Source organism: Ornithodoros turicata, chromosome 3 (genome assembly GCF_037126465.1).
Source record: "Ornithodoros turicata isolate Travis chromosome 3, ASM3712646v1, whole genome shotgun sequence".
In the NCBI taxonomy this organism is placed as follows: domain Eukaryota; kingdom Metazoa; phylum Arthropoda; class Arachnida; order Ixodida; family Argasidae; genus Ornithodoros; species Ornithodoros turicata.
In genome coordinates, this window is record NC_088203.1 from 82,240,511 (window position 1) to 82,259,373 (window position 18,863).

At 45.9% G+C, this 18,863-nt stretch overlaps 2 protein-coding genes across 3 annotated transcripts in view; both read left to right on the forward strand.

Annotated features, from left to right (window-relative positions):
• The window catches only part of LOC135388695 (lachesin-like), a 199,863-nt gene that overhangs the window by 138,568 nt on the left and 42,432 nt on the right, over window positions 1–18,863 (forward strand). For both annotated transcript variants that reach the window (XM_064618412.1, XM_064618413.1), the window contains exon 2: window positions 15,487–15,596. In XM_064618412.1, coding sequence (XP_064474482.1) covers window positions 15,487–15,596 — 110 coding nt within the window. The remainder of the gene's footprint in view (window positions 1–15,486; window positions 15,597–18,863) is intronic.
• Window positions 6,026–10,067, forward strand: LOC135388694 (neprilysin-1-like). The gene is made up of 2 exons (XM_064618411.1): window positions 6,026–6,092; window positions 7,904–10,067. Exons 1-2 carry the CDS (start codon window positions 6,081–6,083, stop codon window positions 10,031–10,033), a joined length of 2,142 nt encoding a protein of 713 aa, XP_064474481.1. The 5' UTR covers window positions 6,026–6,080; the 3' UTR covers window positions 10,034–10,067.

The window sequence follows — 18,863 nt, forward strand, 5'->3', positions numbered from 1 at the left end:
CGGTTATAGCTGATCCCGTGAGTCACATCCCACCACACCATACCGGACCTGTGAATGAGCTATGCCTTCAAAGTGCCAAAAATTCGACTTTCTTCGAATTCTTCGACTTTTATCGTCAAACACAGCTGGCAAATGAAGCGTATGAAAGACCTGGAAGGTGTTTCGCGTCGAATAATTTGCAGTCCGATCGCAATTTATCCAGTATATCGGCCACTCCTTGCGAAAACTTATGTATAGCTAGGGATCGAGACAAACAATACACGAAAGCGGAGCACTTTGCAGTTTTCAGCACTTTCCAATCAAGCCTGTGCTTGTTCGGAAGGTGTCCATTGTTATTTACGTAAAGTTGTTGTAGGCACCAAGTGCGGTCATCACTGCCAGTTAGCGCTACTAGCACAACCTCAAGAGTCACAAGACTACGTTCCTCGTTGTCGTCGTCGAATTCGTGCAGTCTAGAGGAGCCAATCATATTAGCGAGGTCTTCATTCTTAATCGAAGCAGGGATGGTATCGTAGTGATTAAACTTGACGTGCTCGAGTACGGTTGTACTCATCAGCAGCTGTCGAATTCAATTTTGTGACTAGAGAGGGCATCTCTGCGAACGAACGATTTTCATCGGACTGTGGATCATATGCCAGTGACCAGCACAACCGTTGACGGCGCTCCCTCTTGGTGTGTCTCGCATATGTGGGATGTCCCCACCGCCGCGCACCAAGATTTAAAGGGGCACTAAGGTTCGAGGATTTCTACACTTTCCCTCTCCCTGACTTTGTCAAGAAGCGCGACAATGCGGAGAGGCCTCGGGTTGGTCTCCTCAAACGATCCATCGAGATGATTGGACAAAGCGTTTGAGGAGACCAATCAGAGGCCTCTGCGCAGTGTCGCGCTTCTTCAGAAGGAGAGAAAACAGGAAAGCGTAAATTGCCGGTTCTTTCGCTCATAAGTCACGAAGGACGCAACGGGTTTCACGTTTTGGTGGTGGTGGTGATGGTGGTGGCGGAGGAACTGCCTGCCGTAGTCGGCCACGCTCAGGCGGGCAACCTCACGACTGTCACATGGGGGATCGTACGTCCTGGGCCCACTTCACAGGGAACTGTGCTGACATTTGTCTTAAGGTGTCTGAGGAGAAACGCAGGGAAAACACCCAAACAGTACAGCCGGCGCCCGCCGAGATTTGACGGATGTCTCTAACGACTGAAAAAAAAATAACAGCCACACATATAGCGTGCTTTTTCGAAAACACACTGTCAGCTGTTCCTGAAGGTACTCTACAACTTTCCAATTTACACTACTCAGCCCTTAAACCAGGCGTATTAAAATGTAGCGAATTAATTTCATAGATTAATTAATTAGGTGCAATGAAAAAACTCTGGCGACTGGTATGCACGACGGCAAATAACATTGAGTTCGTTTCATTCGCGCAGAGCCATCTGTATTTTTGAAAAATCATGATACATGTCAGGTGGGGCACACCGGGTGTTTCGCGATGGTCCTCCGGCTGAATAATTCGTAAACGGGTGGGGCTATCGAAAAGCTTCCTGACCTGTGACTGTCCCTGAGACATCGACCAAGAACAGGTCGACGAACATTTTCCAATGATTATGCTCAATGAAGGAACGTAGCTCACCATATCCAAATATGAAATTCTTTTACTTCTAGCGAGCGCCTTTATCACGAAACAATGACATTGAAATGGCATAATCCGCGCGAGTCTCTCCTTATCCTTGGAACCGGGTCACGTCACTATATTCCAACGTATTGCAACACCGAATTCTAGGTGCTGAAGGTGGGGGAGATTTCGTTCTCCTAGTCAGTGACGTACCCCACTGACACAAGCTGCAGCTCGCGAGGGAACCGGTTGCGGGAACATCGCGGTGACCTCGAGGCGCAATACAGCACTGAAAACATAGTGCGCACGTGAAGTAGAATATTGAGTGGTTTTGGTACGGTTTGAACTGGCTATCTTAGATTTGACAAGTGGGAATATCTTTAGAATTGACCTCGCTTCTCGATATTACAACAAAATTAATATATAAGCGTCCAACATTCTAAATGGCTGATGATGCGCGACGTCAAAATGACGTGTCGCTATCGTCGTCAGGACTTCGCAGGGCGGAGCATGAGGGCGAAAGAGTGCAGTGAATATTCAGTCGATTTTGAGCCATTATTTACTTTTTTGCGGCAAAACTTTTTTGAAAACGTTCACCGTCGGCAACGTATCACAATGCATTTTTTAAAAAAAAGTGCGCCTGGTATACCTGTTTATTGCCCCTTTAATTAAATAAAACATTCGACTTTTAAATTTTACTTCGGACGCTTTCGGGACCTCTGCTTTACCGACCAGAACCTTCTGCAAAACATGTTCCAGAAAAAAAAAAAAAACACGCGTCGAGATTTTTTAGAGTAATTAATTGGTTTCGGTTTACATATTTGTTGCGCGGAGCAGCGTACCAACGGGCTCTTTCCCACAGTTATCCGGCTGCCAATTACGTGTGGTTCACACACGGGGGTGACGGAAGATTAAGGAACAGCCACATAGCGCTCCTTTATCATGATGGTGACGAATGCACCGAAGCGCCTCTTCTGTCTGCTCCTTATCTTCCGTCACCCCCACGTGTGAACCAGGTGGATGAACACGTACCTGGCAGCCGGATAACTGTGGGAAAGAGCGTGTTGGTACGCTGCGCCGCGCAACAAATATGTAAACCGAATCCAATTAATTACTCGAAAAAATCACTAAATGTCGACGCGTGTCTTTTCCTGGAACAGCTTTCGCCGAATGTCCCGATGGTGAAGCAAAGCTTCCGAAAGCGCCCGAAGTGAAATATAAAAGGCAGGAGTTTTAATTAATGAGCGTATGTAAATGAGCAGCTCACTGCTCAGTTGATGGCCGATGTCCCAAGGCTCTTTACCGAAAAGGAAACGTCTTCGATAGCGCCACCTGTTTACGAATTACTCAGCCGGAAGAGCTTCGTGAAACACCTGGTATCGTGTGCATAGCACCTTCCCACGCTGTGGCGCATGCTCACGGTGTTTTGCTTTACCTGGCATGTGCGCGTCTGTGTGTGTGCGCTCTCTCCATCCATCTGATCCCCATCTCACCGATATAATAACTCACATGCAATGGGACAATATACCCCAACTTCTGCGTCGAAACACCACATGTCATCATGGTCATCAATTACGCATTCGTTATCGTTGTTGTGTTTTCTTTTTGTTTTTTTTGTTTGTTTTTTTTTCTTTAATAACCGGAGCTTCTTTAGCGGGCTCTCATTCTCGTTCTTGAAGATTGCGACATTACTTGCCGTGCTAATTGCTATCCTCGCACATTCTGGCTGACGCGACGTCCGCATGGTCGAAAACCACAATGCAGGTCACACATTGCAAGATTTAAAAAAAAATGGAGAAGCATTTCACTGTGCCTTTTTGAAAACATGTAAGCGAACAATGAGTAGTCTGTTGATCTCATCACTTGTGGTCTTCAGCAGCTGAGTGAGATATGGTCGTGAAAGTATAGAAGGCGGAGCACGCGTACTCCGTGGTGAATGCGGTAACACGAGATGCCGTCGCTACGTCAAGCTAGCAGGAACCGTAGAGCGAAAGTTACACGTTGCAGCTGACAGCACTCAGAGATTTCATACATGTCCTTCCTCTCAGCCTTTGCTCGGTACCTTCTCTTTTCGTCATCGTTCTGTCCTTGCTTCTTTCTTTCTTTTATTTATTTATTTTTTTTTGAGAAGGAAATTGTGCGTTCCGCTCAAGCAGCAAGATGTCTTTTTCCCACGAATCCCGAGGACCCATCCTCCCTGCAAGTCCCAGTCGGAATGAGATCCGAGATGGAGGGATCACTCCGCATTAGAAATAAAGGTACAGCAGGTATCTCGAGAAAACATTCTCATATTACTCCCGCGATGCATTTCGCGGCATTCCATATGCACGCCTCGAACGCGCTGAGAAGGAAACTGGTTTTGAAATGCGTTCGCTGAATCAACGAGGAAAAAGAAAGAGTTGTTCCTGTTGCTCGGAAACAGAGGATTCTGCATAAGACTTGCTGCTGCTCTGAGCGTCAACCAAAACAGGACGCAGAAAAGACGTTAATTTTTTTTTTCTCGAGCGGGCAGGTCTCGCATATTGCTTTATAACCGAGTTGTCAGGCGTGGCGTTACGTTTTTGGTGGACCCTGACGTTGATGAATAGTCTGTTCCGACTACAACGTGTTGGTCTGCTAAGTGTTGGCTTTTGACGGCAGCAGAGGATTCTTTAATGCGCCTGGCACCGGTTACCAGCAAAATTTCCCAGAATATTCCTGCGTAAGATGCGCAAAAGGTCAATGGTTTTCTGCTGCCACGTGAGCATGCGAGCGTTCAAGATGTGATGTCTTTTCCTTGTCTGCTACCCATGGGTAGTATCCTGCGGTTGAACCACAAGATATTCCATAGCAGACGACAGGGCCGATGTTGTCGTCTGCTATATCCGCAGTGCGTGATTCCCGATATTCCGGCGCCGTGAGAATACACAGCATAACACGCGACATAACTTCTGCATTTTTTTGTTTTTCTGCATTTCCTTCCGTTAGAATATTTCGTGTAGAATGCCGCCTGTGCGAATACATGGGTTATGTCTGGACGTTTCTGACGTTACAGCCGCGACACATGGGGACCAAAGGGTAGTGGTTCCTTAATCGTACCACTGTGGTTGCTCTTGTTATAGAACCGCGGCTATGAACGGTTGGGCTGCGCAGTGGCACATTTGTTTAACGCGGCATCTTGTGCAACCCAGAGCTACGTTCTCCGATGGGCGTATGAGAGCCCACAATCCAATACGCTTCGTTCTTGAAACGGGGCTAGCTTGGAGACATTCATGCGGTGCTAGGTCAAGTTGTTGGACCTCTTATAGCTTGGGTTATTAACTCGGACTTCAATTCCGAGGTTCATCTATCGGTCGATCTTAATCCCCCTACCATAATCTCTTGATCATGGTATCTCATCGTCCAGTTACAGTCGTGATGCCGCCCATATTTCTGAGACCGACAACGGCGAGCTGTTCATACCATCACCACCACACCACCATGCGCGACACAACGTGACGTGTTTAATTCCTAGGGAAGGACAACACGTCGACGAGGAATTTCAGATCCTGCAGACTTATGCACGTTGCCATCAATTTGCTCCGAGTGTGCTCCTCAGGATTTGCGGTCAGAAAGTACATCCCCGAGGTGAACAAATGCTCTCGAGAAGGGCTGTCTACATGCATTCTACTGACTGTTGTAGGACATCGGTGAAGGAGAAACAGTAAGCACCGACAAGAACATGGTGCAATATTGCGGCAGAGCAGCTGTCATCTCCTGGCGAACAATATGCTCAGGTAGCTGAGCGAACAACAGACACGTCTCGCTCGGCACCGGTCACATGATTTTCAATAACAATGCCGCCAAGCAAGAACATTCCACTACTCTGATGCACACTTTCATAGCTTCTTGCACAGTGTCGCTATCCTTGCTCACACCCGTTACTGGTAACTGCAAAGTGCGATGACGGACTATTCGTCCCACACGGTTGGCAGGTTCTGTTCGAACGTCCTGCATAGCGCCTGCCAACTGTGACTCCCAGCGTCGTCTCCGAGTGATCACCGAACCCGCTCGTTATCCGTCGACTCCAAGGTTAAGGTTGAAGATTGAGATGTAGACGGATCGAATACCACAGCAGGCTGTGCTCCATAAGGCATACCTTGCTTTGAGGTAGCCTGCGTTTTGAAGCAGCCTGCACAAATGTATCCGCAGATTTTCTTGAAGTCTGTCCAAGTTGCAGATTAACTTGCGTGCCTTGCTACGACTTGTCGATATTCTCTCTCGACCTGTCCACACCTAGAGTCAATAAATAAGCTACGCGTAGCTTATTTACTGACTCTATCCACGTTGCGCTAACGAGAAACTTCAAATTATCCCTTAAAATTAAAGGTTTGTCCCGTCGACTGACAGAAAACACTTAATGGAAAACAGCACATCAAAGACGAAGAGAAGGAAGATCATATCGCTTCGTGTCATTCGACTGGGAGCGACAAGAAATTCGGAAATTTCAACGATGTGGTTTGCGGTAAGCTTTCTTTCGAATATGCACAGTCCACTTATCAATTCTTTAAAAGTATGAGGCACCACATGTGTAGCACCTCGCCTGACATCTACTAGATGCTCTGTTGCACCAATAACTGCTGCCTTACGTGTTCGTGTTTCACATTGGCTCTAAAAGATGAGGCATCAAACCGTTGAGTGACGTTAACATGGTTTCAGAAGAAGTGCACGTCTCAGGAAACGCAGTTTGGATGTAGTTCCGTATCACGACTACTGCGGTTTTTTTTTTTTTTTTGTATGTGTGTGTGCTTTTTTTTTCTTTTTGTGAAAGCAAATGCGTTGCGTCTGTGTGTTCAAAACGGTCTGCTAGGTTTACCAAAGAGGCGACGGAACATCGGTGGCACTCTGAACCCCCTCCGAGGCACTACACGAACCTTATCCTGGACGAACAACAACGCCTCATAAGAAGGCGGCCTCCACATCCGTGAGGCTTAGCATTAGAACGGCCATGTGTCAGCTCCAGCAGAAGTGATTTACATGGTGGTACACAAATGCATATGGAAAAGGTTCTAGACCACGCAGTTTTACAATTCTTATAATATGCGATTCGGTATATGATCCTGTTTCACTTGTACGCAATATTTACCTCGTAAACGGTGTCACTAATTTTTAGAACCCAGTGGTCCCTACAACGGAACTACAACCTGCAGTTTTCTCAAAAGTTAACGCAAAGTGGTTGCGATCAATGTCGCATTTTCATGGCACAGTCCTGAGAGTGTCTACTCAAGTAGTCCTATATATGTGGCAGTCAGATAAATGTTACGGAACGGAATAATACCTTCGAGAACTATGCGTAGGACACGATATCATGACTGAGCCTTGATAAGGCCTTGATAACTTTACAAAAGTCAGATTTAGGCCGGTTTCACACTGACGTTTTTCTCGTTTCTTTTTAACGGAACCAAAACGGACCCATAGCTTGATTGCCTTTCGGTTATATTTTTTAAGCAAACGAACGAAACACATGGCAGTGTAAAAGTGGCCTTAGTGCGCCGTTTTGGGCTGTAACGATAAACCCTACCACATACGACAGCAAGCAGCTTTTTCGGTATCGACAGTGTTAAGTACAAACTTACGGTAAACACCATTTGGAGCATTTCTCCATGTCCAACGAAGTAGTGTAATTCCTTAAAATTCCTGTCTAGAAAAGGTGAGCATGACATGGTTCTCTTCTATACTTCTCTTTTGTCTTTCTTACAACGTATCGCTACAGCAAATTATTTCTAACAACCTGACCACAAGGAACACGAAGAAAAACTAATTCGTGAGGCAGGCAAGCCAGATCCCCTTTCTTACCGCGTGTTCGCTGTCCTCGAGAGAGAGAACTCGAGCCGTTCCTTCCTCACTTTTACCGGTGCCGCTCTCTCGTCAACTACGAAAACTAAGGAACGGCGCGCAGCCACTGGGTTTAGCGTCACGAAGGTTTCGTCGCTAGGATGTGTCGGCCCCGATAAAGGCAGCCATGCGTAGCGGCGTCAGTATTCATTTTATCGTTATCGGGGTGTACCAAACCGATGTTAACAGCGCGTGTTAGCGGATCGGAAGGTGCTCACGATTACTGTTCGAAAACATAACCCAATCGACCTGCTTCTTTGAAGCAGGTGACATCACATTGCTAAGCTTTGATTTGATAGCTGATCGTTTGTCTTATCGTTTTCGTAGAGTTCTTCCGGTGTACTAAACCTCGCTAAAGGGACTCTCAACAGATGCTGCGCTGAACCGGCTATCGTTATCTGTTTCTCGCTTGTACATCTCAAATGTGTCCTAATGTTGCAGCAATCTGAGGAGCCACTTCACGTGGACATCAGGCATAGGCGACCTGACCACAGGATTAAACTCTACATAATGGCGGCATCTTTTTGCATCACTGTGCTCGTCTTGTTCAGCATTCCGGTAGCCATCAAGAGGCGCATCTCGTTGAGGAAAGCGCTCCAGGATAAGACAACAACCAACGGAAATCTGTCTGTCGTCTCAACGGACGAGACAAATTCTACGAAGACCGGCGACAGATACTGCGACACCGAAGACTGTCGGTACTTCCATTGGCTTGTGGACGCTTCCGTGGACAGCACCAAAGATCCTTGCAAAAATTTTCACGCTTTCGTCTGCGCCGGAATAGAGGAGAAGTTCCCCGAAATGTTCGCAAAGACCCGTGGGGGAATGATCGACGTTGCCTCCAGGAACTTAACGAACGCTTTTTACGAGCATCTTTCCACTACACGGGTCCCGCCGGAGAACCAAGATGCGTTCCAGAAGGCAGCTGCTGTTTTCCAGAATTGTTTGAAAGTCAAGGAGGAACCAACCAAGAACAAGAGAGAGATACTGAACTTTTTGAAACAATACGGATTGTCATTCACGGATGCAATGAGATTTGATCCACTCGATATCATGATTCGATTTATAGCGACAATCGACATCCCTATACTCTTCAGGATACAACCTACACCGACTCGGCACAACTCGCGGGTCCTGATTGAAATGAGTGTCGTACCAGACTTTACTTCGGAAAAATATAATCGATTACGAAGAATGCTGCAGGGTCACTATAATAAATTTGTCGCAGAAGTATTATCGACCATATTTTCGATTAAAGGAGACAAAGCACTTATCGATGCCATCGTGAAGGCAGAGCTCAAGGTGATCAACGCGTCCAATTCAAGGACCCTTGGAGAGGCCACTGACATCATGACGCCCCTGGAATATTTTGGGTTCTTGCAGAAAAACATATTGTTCGGTCGTAGGTGGAAGGACACACTGGCAGCCCATACGAATAATAGTCTTCCTGGACACTACATGTTATCAATCAAGGCGCTTGATATGGAACTTTTTCATTTCTTGTTCGATAATAGCAGCGGGTTCCCTGAGAGCGACCTGAAGGTATTCATGGCGTGGAAGACAACCCTCTATCTCTTCAGTGGTTCTGGCTTGGAGACGTCTTCTAACGAATGGTGCTTCGACACCGTCTCGGCAGTCTTTCCAACTGCTGTTGTGTCTGAAGTACTCTCTAGAGCTGTTAATGAGTCCAGAATGGGATACGTGAAGAACATGACTGAAATGATCAGCCATGAACTCGAAAAGCTTCTCGCGGTGCCTACATGGTTGGATGATGAATCTCGCAATGCTTCGTTGAGGAAGCTGTCATTAATGAAGAGACGCATCGGGCACGGCACAGGCTTCACGGTGAAATCAAGTCAGGAATCCGGGAATGTGTACCCGGATTTTACGGGACCCTATGTGGTGGATTTCATAAATATAAGGAAAAAAGCCGCGGAACTCCGACTGCGCAACCTCCGTATGGGCCTAGTCAAGAACAATGAAACCTCCCCGCCGATTCACGCTGGCAACGCTGTTTACGACATAGGTAGCAATGCAGTTTTCGTTCCGGCGGGCGCCATGGTTAGGCCCCTCTTCTCGTACGGTGCGCCGCCTCAGGTGAACATGGGAACGCTCGGAAGATTATACGCGCACGAGATCATGCGAGGGTACGACGCTGTTGGAAGGAGGTTCGATGGCTCTGGAAAACCCGCTCGCCTGTGGACGAAAAAGAGCGAGGACGCGTATCGGGAACGTCTGACTTGCTTCAATGAAACCACTGCACTGCGCGGCAGGAATGCCCATTACGCTCACGAAGTCCTCCTCGACGTATTGGGTCAAAAATCTGTCTTGAACGCGTACAGGAGGGCCTCTGAAAGTACCAAGGTCTCAATGAGGCCTGTTAAGGGGGTAACTAGGGACCAGCTCTTCTATGCGTCGTGGTGTATGCTCTGGTGTGGTCAGAGAGCCTCTGGTTCCCATCTACAAGAGAGGTGCAATATGCCGCTCATGCATTCTCCCCATTTCAGTGAGACGTTTCATTGCTCTTCGGAAGCTCCGATGAACCCGCAAAAGAAGTGTCTCTTCTGGTAAGGCGATATGGCCAAAATAAAAGCGTAACACTTGAGGGAGAGAGTATGGCATTTCTGATTGTGACCAGCTCGTTACTGGTAGCTTATTTCGTGCATAATCTGGCTGCGGGGGCACAAGACAATGAACGAATGTGCCGAGAGCTGCTTTCGGGGTCTGCAGCCCCGCGCGGGCTGTAGTCTGGTGCGGTATACATATATCTGTCCTGGTGCAAGCTGTCCGTGGCCAAGCTCAAGATGTCTGTAGCACTTGCGTAATGAGATAGGGATATTGGTTTAATATGTTCTAAAGAAGCCTTTGCATTAAGCTTTGTCTTTATTTAGTAAAAGATACCCCGAGTACGAAATCCTACTTCCCAAAGAAATGCAAGGCGAAAAGCAGCGCTCCTGAATTCATTACGCTCGCTGCCATATTTCCGTTTTGTGTCTGTTCGAGAAGCAATTATACAAGGAGGCTTCGGTGTAGACTGTTATTTGCTCAACGCAACACACAAGCCACAGCCACGGGAACAGGCTGAGCTCTGCATTTCCTGGTGACTTCAAGGTGACTTCGAAGACACGCACCGAACTTTGGCAGATCCAGGTTTCCTGCAAATGGTCTCTTCAAGCTGCCTAATATACAAATCACTCCGTCGGCACCTCATCCTATTTCTCTTTTCTCCTCTTTTTTTTTTAATTTTCTGGGCGCACTGTGTACCGAACGCCGTCGCACAGCTACAATTCGAGAATAATCGCCTATTTTGGTGTGTTGTATTGCCAGGCCCTGCACCATGCGCCTTCAAAAGCAACAAATCCCGCCTCGCATTCGATGTATCTCCGCGTAGTAATTCACTGAACTCCAAAAATGGCAGATCGATGGAAAACTCGCAGCACTGTCGTAGTATATGCCTCTTCTGAATAGCGTACTTCGAAATCCTCAATCTTGTCTGCTTCCAAACTCAGAGTTATAGCAACCAATAAAGAAGTAATAATTAGGCGAAGATCTACACGTAAGGTGAGTCAGGTGAGAAGTATTTCATACGTGATACTGATAAGCAGTACCCTTGTCCATCTAGTACCTCTGCATCGTATTGTTGGTAACGCAGTAACAAGAATTAGCTGCGGCGAGCCCCACCTACGAACGAAGCAAACAACATAGGGCCCGCTACGACAGAGGTACTTCAAAGTCCACGGCGCAAACTCAATTATTATCTAAACACTATACACCGTAAACCTGGTCTCAATTTTTCTCACCTGTATATTCAACACGGCATCCACTTGTCTTCGTCAATATGTTCCCTCCACCATCTTGTCGAAACAGTTTACACAATTTCATTCACGAATTCTACAGTCATCCGTTTACTTTCCTCAGTATCTACGCACACAACACATCTGTGGCTCCCGTACAATGTGGGCAAACAAAGCACCGTCTCGTGCAGTCAGAACAGGACTTTACTTTCGTGGTCTGAATACGTACAGAGGCAAGGTGTCAAATTCGACAGCATCGCCCATGCCAAACTGTATTAGGACTGGCTGTGTACTCTTTCTTACACTCTCTGACGCCGGCGTTGGCGCTTCGTTTTCGACAATTCTTCGCTCGGCCTATTTACGTTAAGAGTCACGTTCAACGACAAGGCGGAAGCGCACGCGAGAAAAAAAGAAGAGAAAAACTGGAGATTTCGTGAAATCAGGAACAATCGAAGCCGACGTTGTTGATGAAGTAGAAAAGAAAAACAATAGCTGGAGACACACTTACGGATACCTGGCTATATTTTGTTTCTCTTTCGGGAGTTTAAGATTCAGAACGTGATGTTTTTGACAGAGTAGAGAAACCACGTGTGCAAAGTTTGCAGAAACGTCGATAAGCAGCCCTGTTGGGCAGCACCGGAACTGACAATTTTCTGCCGCACCGCGCGCGACTTTCGTGTGGTCGCGGTTCAAGTTAAAGGGACGGTCTTGTACCCCCTGCCCCTTTCATGGAGTGTACCATTCTATTGCCCTTTGTTGAAAATAGAATACTGCTTATTTACCCGACAAAACACGCCACAGTTATTAAATCACCGAATTAAATTGATAAAGATTGCAGAGCATGCCGCGATCTGTGTTGGCAACAATAAGAACGGCCACGTCGCCCTGCGGGTAAGTCCGTGATAGGATACAGAAATCGTCTGCTTTTTAGCGCGCTAGTGCATCGGCGTGAGCAGACGACTTTCAGAAATTACTGGGCACCGCGGCAACTCTCGTACATTTTCTTTCAGTTCTCACGTGAAAAACGCGCATTCTAAGTAGTGGCAAGCATGGTGGTTCAGAACAACTATGTTAATCCTCAGAGACAAGTAAAAAGTTGCAGAACAACCCCATCCGCAATGACAAATCTGAAGTCGCTGGCCATCGGCGCGCGCTGTCGTATTACAGCTCCGACCAAAAATATATTACGCGCGCTTCCATTACACTCCCCGTTGTACACTGATCATGCTTCGCAATGAAGTCCTGACGCTGACGACGTACATGGAGAAGGAGAACGCGTTTATTTAAAAACCGCATTAAATACTCGCGTAAAGAAAACACGTGACTTGGCTTCCACGTATCCGATTGTGCGCCACATTATGGGAGACCCCATAGTCAATGCCCGGACTACATTCTCCGCTCGCGGAGGTATATGCCTGAGTGTCCGCATTTCGAGAGCCAAGGGGATTACTCAACCCAAGGTCCTTCTGCAAGTTATAATTACCATGACAACGGCGACGCACCCGCAGGCCGACGTCATACGTGCCGTATGCAGAATGAGAGAAGCGCAGCTTTCGCCGTCTGCTCTTACTGCACGTTTCGACAAAGTCCTCGAAAACGACTTGGTTATTCCGAATGAAACTTTGACGGTTGTATGTGTACAGTACTCGTGAAACTACTTTTGGCTAAGTTTCGGAATCGCCCCGGCTGTACGAGACTGTCCCTTTAAGTGTACATCTCGAAGCCGGTACATCGTACTTTAGGGAACTGGTGTTCCGGCTTTCGTCATAGAATGACGAAAAACATCTATCCGAAAAAATCTGAATATTCCTCCTTGTGTGTGTGTGTGTGTGTGTGTGTGTGTGTGTGTGTGTGTGTGTGTTAGCGCCACGAAGCAACTGTGGCTATGAGCGGCGTACAGACGTGGACAGGTGGAGAGAGTACAGCAGGAAGGAGTGGGGGACAGGGGGTTAGCATGCGTCCTGGGCCGACTTCTGGGAGAACTGTGCCGACATTCGTCTGGAAAGTCTTCATATTCCCCCTTGTACTGTAGTTGTGCACAGCATTGCCAATATATCGGTAGCGATGGGGAGCGTCCCGGAGCGATACCGTACCTCGTGTAAAATGATAGGAAAGGAAAATTCCAATTTTTGAATGATGTACCGTACTCAGCCGAATACCACGGCAAAACTCACTCGTAAGCATGCTCATTCATGCTCACGCATGCTCAATGTGGCGAATGAGTTGAGCACGAGTGAGCATATGGAGAATTGAGCAGGGAGTGAGTGAGTGAGCATGAGTGAACAACAAACGTGGAGCTGTAGTGAGCGGTGTCGAAAGTCTCCGGACTACCGCGGGCGCTGTGCAGATCACCCGAACGAGAACCACTAAGTGGATCCCTCCCCATAATCAATCTACCCCAACAACACCGAATATCCTCTGGATGTACAAATAACGTCCTAGCTGATTCGCACGTCCGATGGATATCTGAGCGACGTCCATCGGACGTACCGTCGGAATCTGTTAGGATATTTTTCATACATCAAGAGGATACTCGGTGTTGTTGGGGTAAACATCGTAATAGTCCATCGGGACTTTCTCGATATCCTGAACAGTTGCAATGGTAGCATAGCACCATGAGCTCAGGGCAGCCTCGTGGCCAAAGCGCATGCAGCTGCTACACGGAGGAACGTGTTATACTTGACAACGTTCACACACGTGAGCATGTTCACTTATGCTCAATGTGACGGATAACTTGAGGATGAGTGAGCAGACGCAGAGCTGTGCGGGGAGTGAGTGAAGGAGCTGAGCTTGAAATGAGTGAGCAGGTATCGCAAGCGCAGATGCTCATGACGCAGATATCGCATGCTCAGCCGTCATGCGCGCCGATGTCCTTAATGGATTATCTAAAAAAAAGTTTTCTTTATGTTTCTTCCGTGCTTATGCTTGTCGATATAAATCTGTTATATCCACTCACTCTCTCTCTCTCTCTCTCCTCTCTTTGTTTTTTTTCTTCTTTCTTTCTTGAAGGGGGGGGGGGGCGTCAAATTGTTGACTTGTCAAAATGTGCCCTACGCACGCGTGGACGCAGACCTAGGACGGTTCTCGTACCTGCATCTTGTGCAAAGAACTGTGACGTAATTAACTGCAAACTGAACAAACAAATTAACTGAGTTACTGTAATCAACTAAAATTAAAGTAATTAGTTACTATACCAAAATACTTTCAAAGAACTGTAATGTAATTCCATTTTGCCTGTAACTATACTATTTGCTGCGGTTTGAACGAAATGGGGTAGGGTACCGCACCACCGCGGTAAAACACCCCATCTCATCATCATCATTTATTGTTGTTGTTGTTGTTGCTGTTGTTCTGCAACGCCTGCCGACGATGCCTTCCGACTGCGATTAGGCTCACCGTTTTCTTATAGCGTGCTGGTTCTAATCTGTTCTTAAACTTTGATGCAAATTTATCGAACCGATTCATCCAAGAAATATCCAGCCATACTAGCAAAATATTTGCTCCGTTCACGGTTGTTTCGTTTTTTTTTTTTTTTTTCGTTGTTTCGTTTTGGTTGTTTCGTGTGTGCACGTGTTTTATCACGTGCCCTTCTCGACGAGTGCCCCGCCCCTCGTTAGCTCGTAACGCGTGCAAGCGATTAAGCCCCCTAAGCTCCCCATAGTAAAAGCTTAAGGTTACGGCTTATTCAAGTGGGATCGGTTGAGTTTGAACCATCTAGTTTGTCACATATACCTTGCGCAAAATTATGTTCAAATATAATTCGGGCGAGGGGTTTTAAGGAAACTTTACATAGGGAAGGAGGATTCCTCCTTCGTTTTCGTCAACGTAATGCACTAGCAAAGGTACGATTTCTGGGGAGTTGAACCCCCTAACCCCCCTGGCTACGCCACAGTTCATAAGCATCAGGATGTTCGATATAGGGTCAAATTACAGCTGATAGATTAATTTGGAATGCAGCAGGAAGCTGCTTTGTTGAAACTAATGTAACTGCAATTTCCCAAGTATACCTTACTTTTTTCTTTTTTTTTTTAACTGAGGACGCGTTGCTGAGAGGTACTGAACATATTTCTATATGCTGGACGCTGCTTTGTAAAGCTTCGCAGCGAGTCCTCTACCAAGTTCCGTCAGTTAATGAGTTAACTGAATACCCCTCCATCGTGTAATGCCCAATAGGGCTTAATGAGGTATGATCGTAAATAAAAATATACATAAATAAACTGTCATTTTCAGGAGGCTGCACTTCCAAACCAAGGTTCCTGGGCGGGATCAAGAATGTCACGGTAGCGCTGGGGAGAGAAGCTACGCTCGAATGTGTCATCGACAACTTAGGCAAATTTAAGGTAAGCCACGTCTCTTCTTGCCGCTCTCGTATGCGCAGGCGAAAAGCTCAAAAATGAAACAAGGTCGTTGAAGATAAATAAATTGTACAAGTGTACGAAGTTGGTGTATTTGGTATATTGACATATTGTTGAATAGAGCAATAAACAACATAGGGAGGACACGAGGTTGACGCCACGGCTGCCGTGCAGCGTGAAGCAGCCGTGGCGTCAACTTCGTGTCTTCCCTGTGTTGTTTATTGCTGCATTCAGCAATATGTCGTTGAAGACATACTGAGACGTCATGTAAATTAACCAAAATGGGAGATAAGATTTGACCTATTGTTTACCCGTCTTTGACTCATATTTTTCAATCAATCAATCAGTTAACCTTGAGAAACTGAACCCAGGCTTTTTCATTATAGAGTTCATCAACCGGGTTGCCTGCGTCTATGCGATTTTATCTGTTCCTGCATTACATAATCAGTCTCATACATAGAGCAGGCTGGTCCAAACCACATCTCTCGATGAATTCCAAGGTGCCTCGCAGACACCGATGAGCAGTGCCGCAATGAAAACCAGGTTTCAGACGAGTGAAGCGAGTGAACGAGAAGGCCTTGCATCACACTCGGATATAACGTCAGCCCTTTAAATGATCGACTTTTCGGTTGGAGTTGGACGGACTAAAAATAATACGGAGACTTTTCGGTCTCCGTATACATCTATATTGATTTCATGGAAAAACACATTCATGATACGAGAAGACTAGAATTCAGCAAAAAAAAAAAAATCAAACAGTTAGGAACATATTCATTTGTTTAAACGGAACTTTTAAGAAAGCAGCTGCACTCCTTCAAGTGACAGAAATTGTCTATCGGAAGAAATAAGTGACAAGACAGGCAGGAAAGAGGGAATGAGGTCGTAGGAACAAGTTGGGCTAAGTAAAGTTATGAAACGATCAAAAAGAATACACTCAGACGTTTTGGTCACAACGCTGTTTTTGTTTGGCCCAACTTGTTGCGACAACGGTATTCCGTCTCAACTATCCGTCTGGGTACCGATTGCTCCCGTTAGACGATTTCGGTCGCCTGCTTGCACGAAAGGTTTATTTGAAAATAAACAAAGATGATCCTAACCGTTTAATCTCTCCGTTAAATTCCTCACCCTCGTGTACTCGACGTTGGTCTTACAATTTGTTCTTTCTGTACCAGGATTCACAAGCACTTACACTCACTTAACATAGAAGATTTCAATTGGATTGGACTACCAGGTACACAGCTGTGCTGACCACTGACACCCACATGACGCAAAAGTTCACGTCGTCAGAACTCTTTGTCTTTAACCGCATCGGATATCTTGGATAAAATTTAGCGGATTATCTCCCGTTGGAGAGGTCACCGGGGCCATGGATGTAGAATTTACATTCGTAGCAAATGAGTTAACAAAATTAAACTAATTAATAAAATGAACTGAATTGAATTTTTATGTACACGGGAACAGAAATGTCAGCAGTTACCTATAGGATAGACCATAGATTGAGAAGTTGCCCGTCAAAAAGAACTCGTTACAAGTTAAGTTACCGCGTGCTAAATGTAACTAAGTCAATAACGAAGTTCTTCAGCATGAAATCTAACTCGCAGTTACTGAGTTACTTAACAAAAAGAACGAGTTACTTCCAAGTTACTCCGGACACAAAATAGCATTACGCAGGTGCAGCGCGCGAGCAGTTGAGTTCCTCCGCAGCCTGCGGAGGAGTGCAACACGCTTAGACCGTTTTCCTCTATGCCTACAATAGTCCCCTCCCTGTTTGTAAATAAACGACGTCATAGTGTTCGACAGCGCCAAAGTTTGGCAGAAATGAACTACGCTCGAAGGTAGAGGTGAACAAGGTCGCGCCTGAAAGCCACAGTCTTGAGGGGATTACGACATGATCCCTTGAATGGACGAGACCCTCGGTCCTACTTTTCTTTCAGTGGGAGACAGCGAACGAGTGCCCGGTCGTGGAACCCAGCCGTCCTTCCGCTTTGTTTCGGTTTCAGTCTGTCTACCAATATGTCATAATGATGTTTCTCTGCTAGAGGTTTATTCGAACGCTTTGCATCTTACCCCCCGTGGGCGCACAATGGTTCAGCTTTATTTCAATGGCAGCAGTCCTTAATTCCTGAATAAAATACTGTCACTCATTGAATATCACGTTTTATGGCAAAATATGCCATGAAGGAACCGGAGAGAAAGCAAGAAAATGTGTGGACGTGAGTGAAAAGCAAGTTAAAAGTAACTTGGAACTTAACTTCAGTTACTTTGGCAAAGTTACCAAAAACAGGAACGAGTTGCTCTGAAAGTTACCACGGCGCAAAAGTACTGAGTTACGTTACAAGTTACCAAAAAAAGGAACTTAGTTACAGTAACGAGTTACTTGTAATGAGTTCTCTGTGATGAGAACTCAGAGACTCTGTGATGAATTACTTGTAATGAGTTCCCGAACTCTGGGATATACCAAGGAGGTCACATAGTAAAACTTAAGAAAGTTCTGGTATATAAGAACCTCCTTGGGATAGACAACCCAGTGGGAAATAATATCTTTTGAAGGATCATCTCTCTCCTGTCGATTAAACACAATAGTAAGGCACAAAAATGCAAGGAAAGAAGAAAAGGGGAAAAAAAGAGAAGCTTGACTTGTTGAGTCCGTCTGCTGGAAGCCTTCCTGAGTGAGACTGGTCTCACAACTGTATTGTGAGCACTAAGTGCGAACTCCCTTTTAATGTGAACTGCTGACACCGTATTTTGTAGACCCGTAGTGTGCTATTTTGTTTTCCCGCTCTATTGATTGAGTGCCCGTGGGTATGTGAGGGATCCCGCTGTGATTCAGGATTTTGATTTAGAGTGTGTAATAGCTATACAGCTTGTACAGTGGAGGAGGTAGCAGCCATGGTGGTTTGCTGAAAGCTCCAGGATTTACTTTATTTTACTAATTTACCTAACTAATATCAATACTCAACAAAGGACAAATTAGTATGTACAAACTGCACACAAAAACAATTACCACATCATCGAAAAAGTCAGCCAAATGGAACATGGTTCTAGTAATATCATCGGCAATTATATGCAGAATAGAAATTGCATAGTTAATGTTTTGAATAGGCGAGAACATACACAATTTTTAAGGCACGAGGGAAGGCGAAACTGCGGCTACTGCGGAAAAGAAATGTCATTTTACCAAAATTCGTTTGCAGATTGAGTAAACTAAAAATAAACAAGGTCCACTGTTCGTACTCAAGTTGCTTGGTTGGA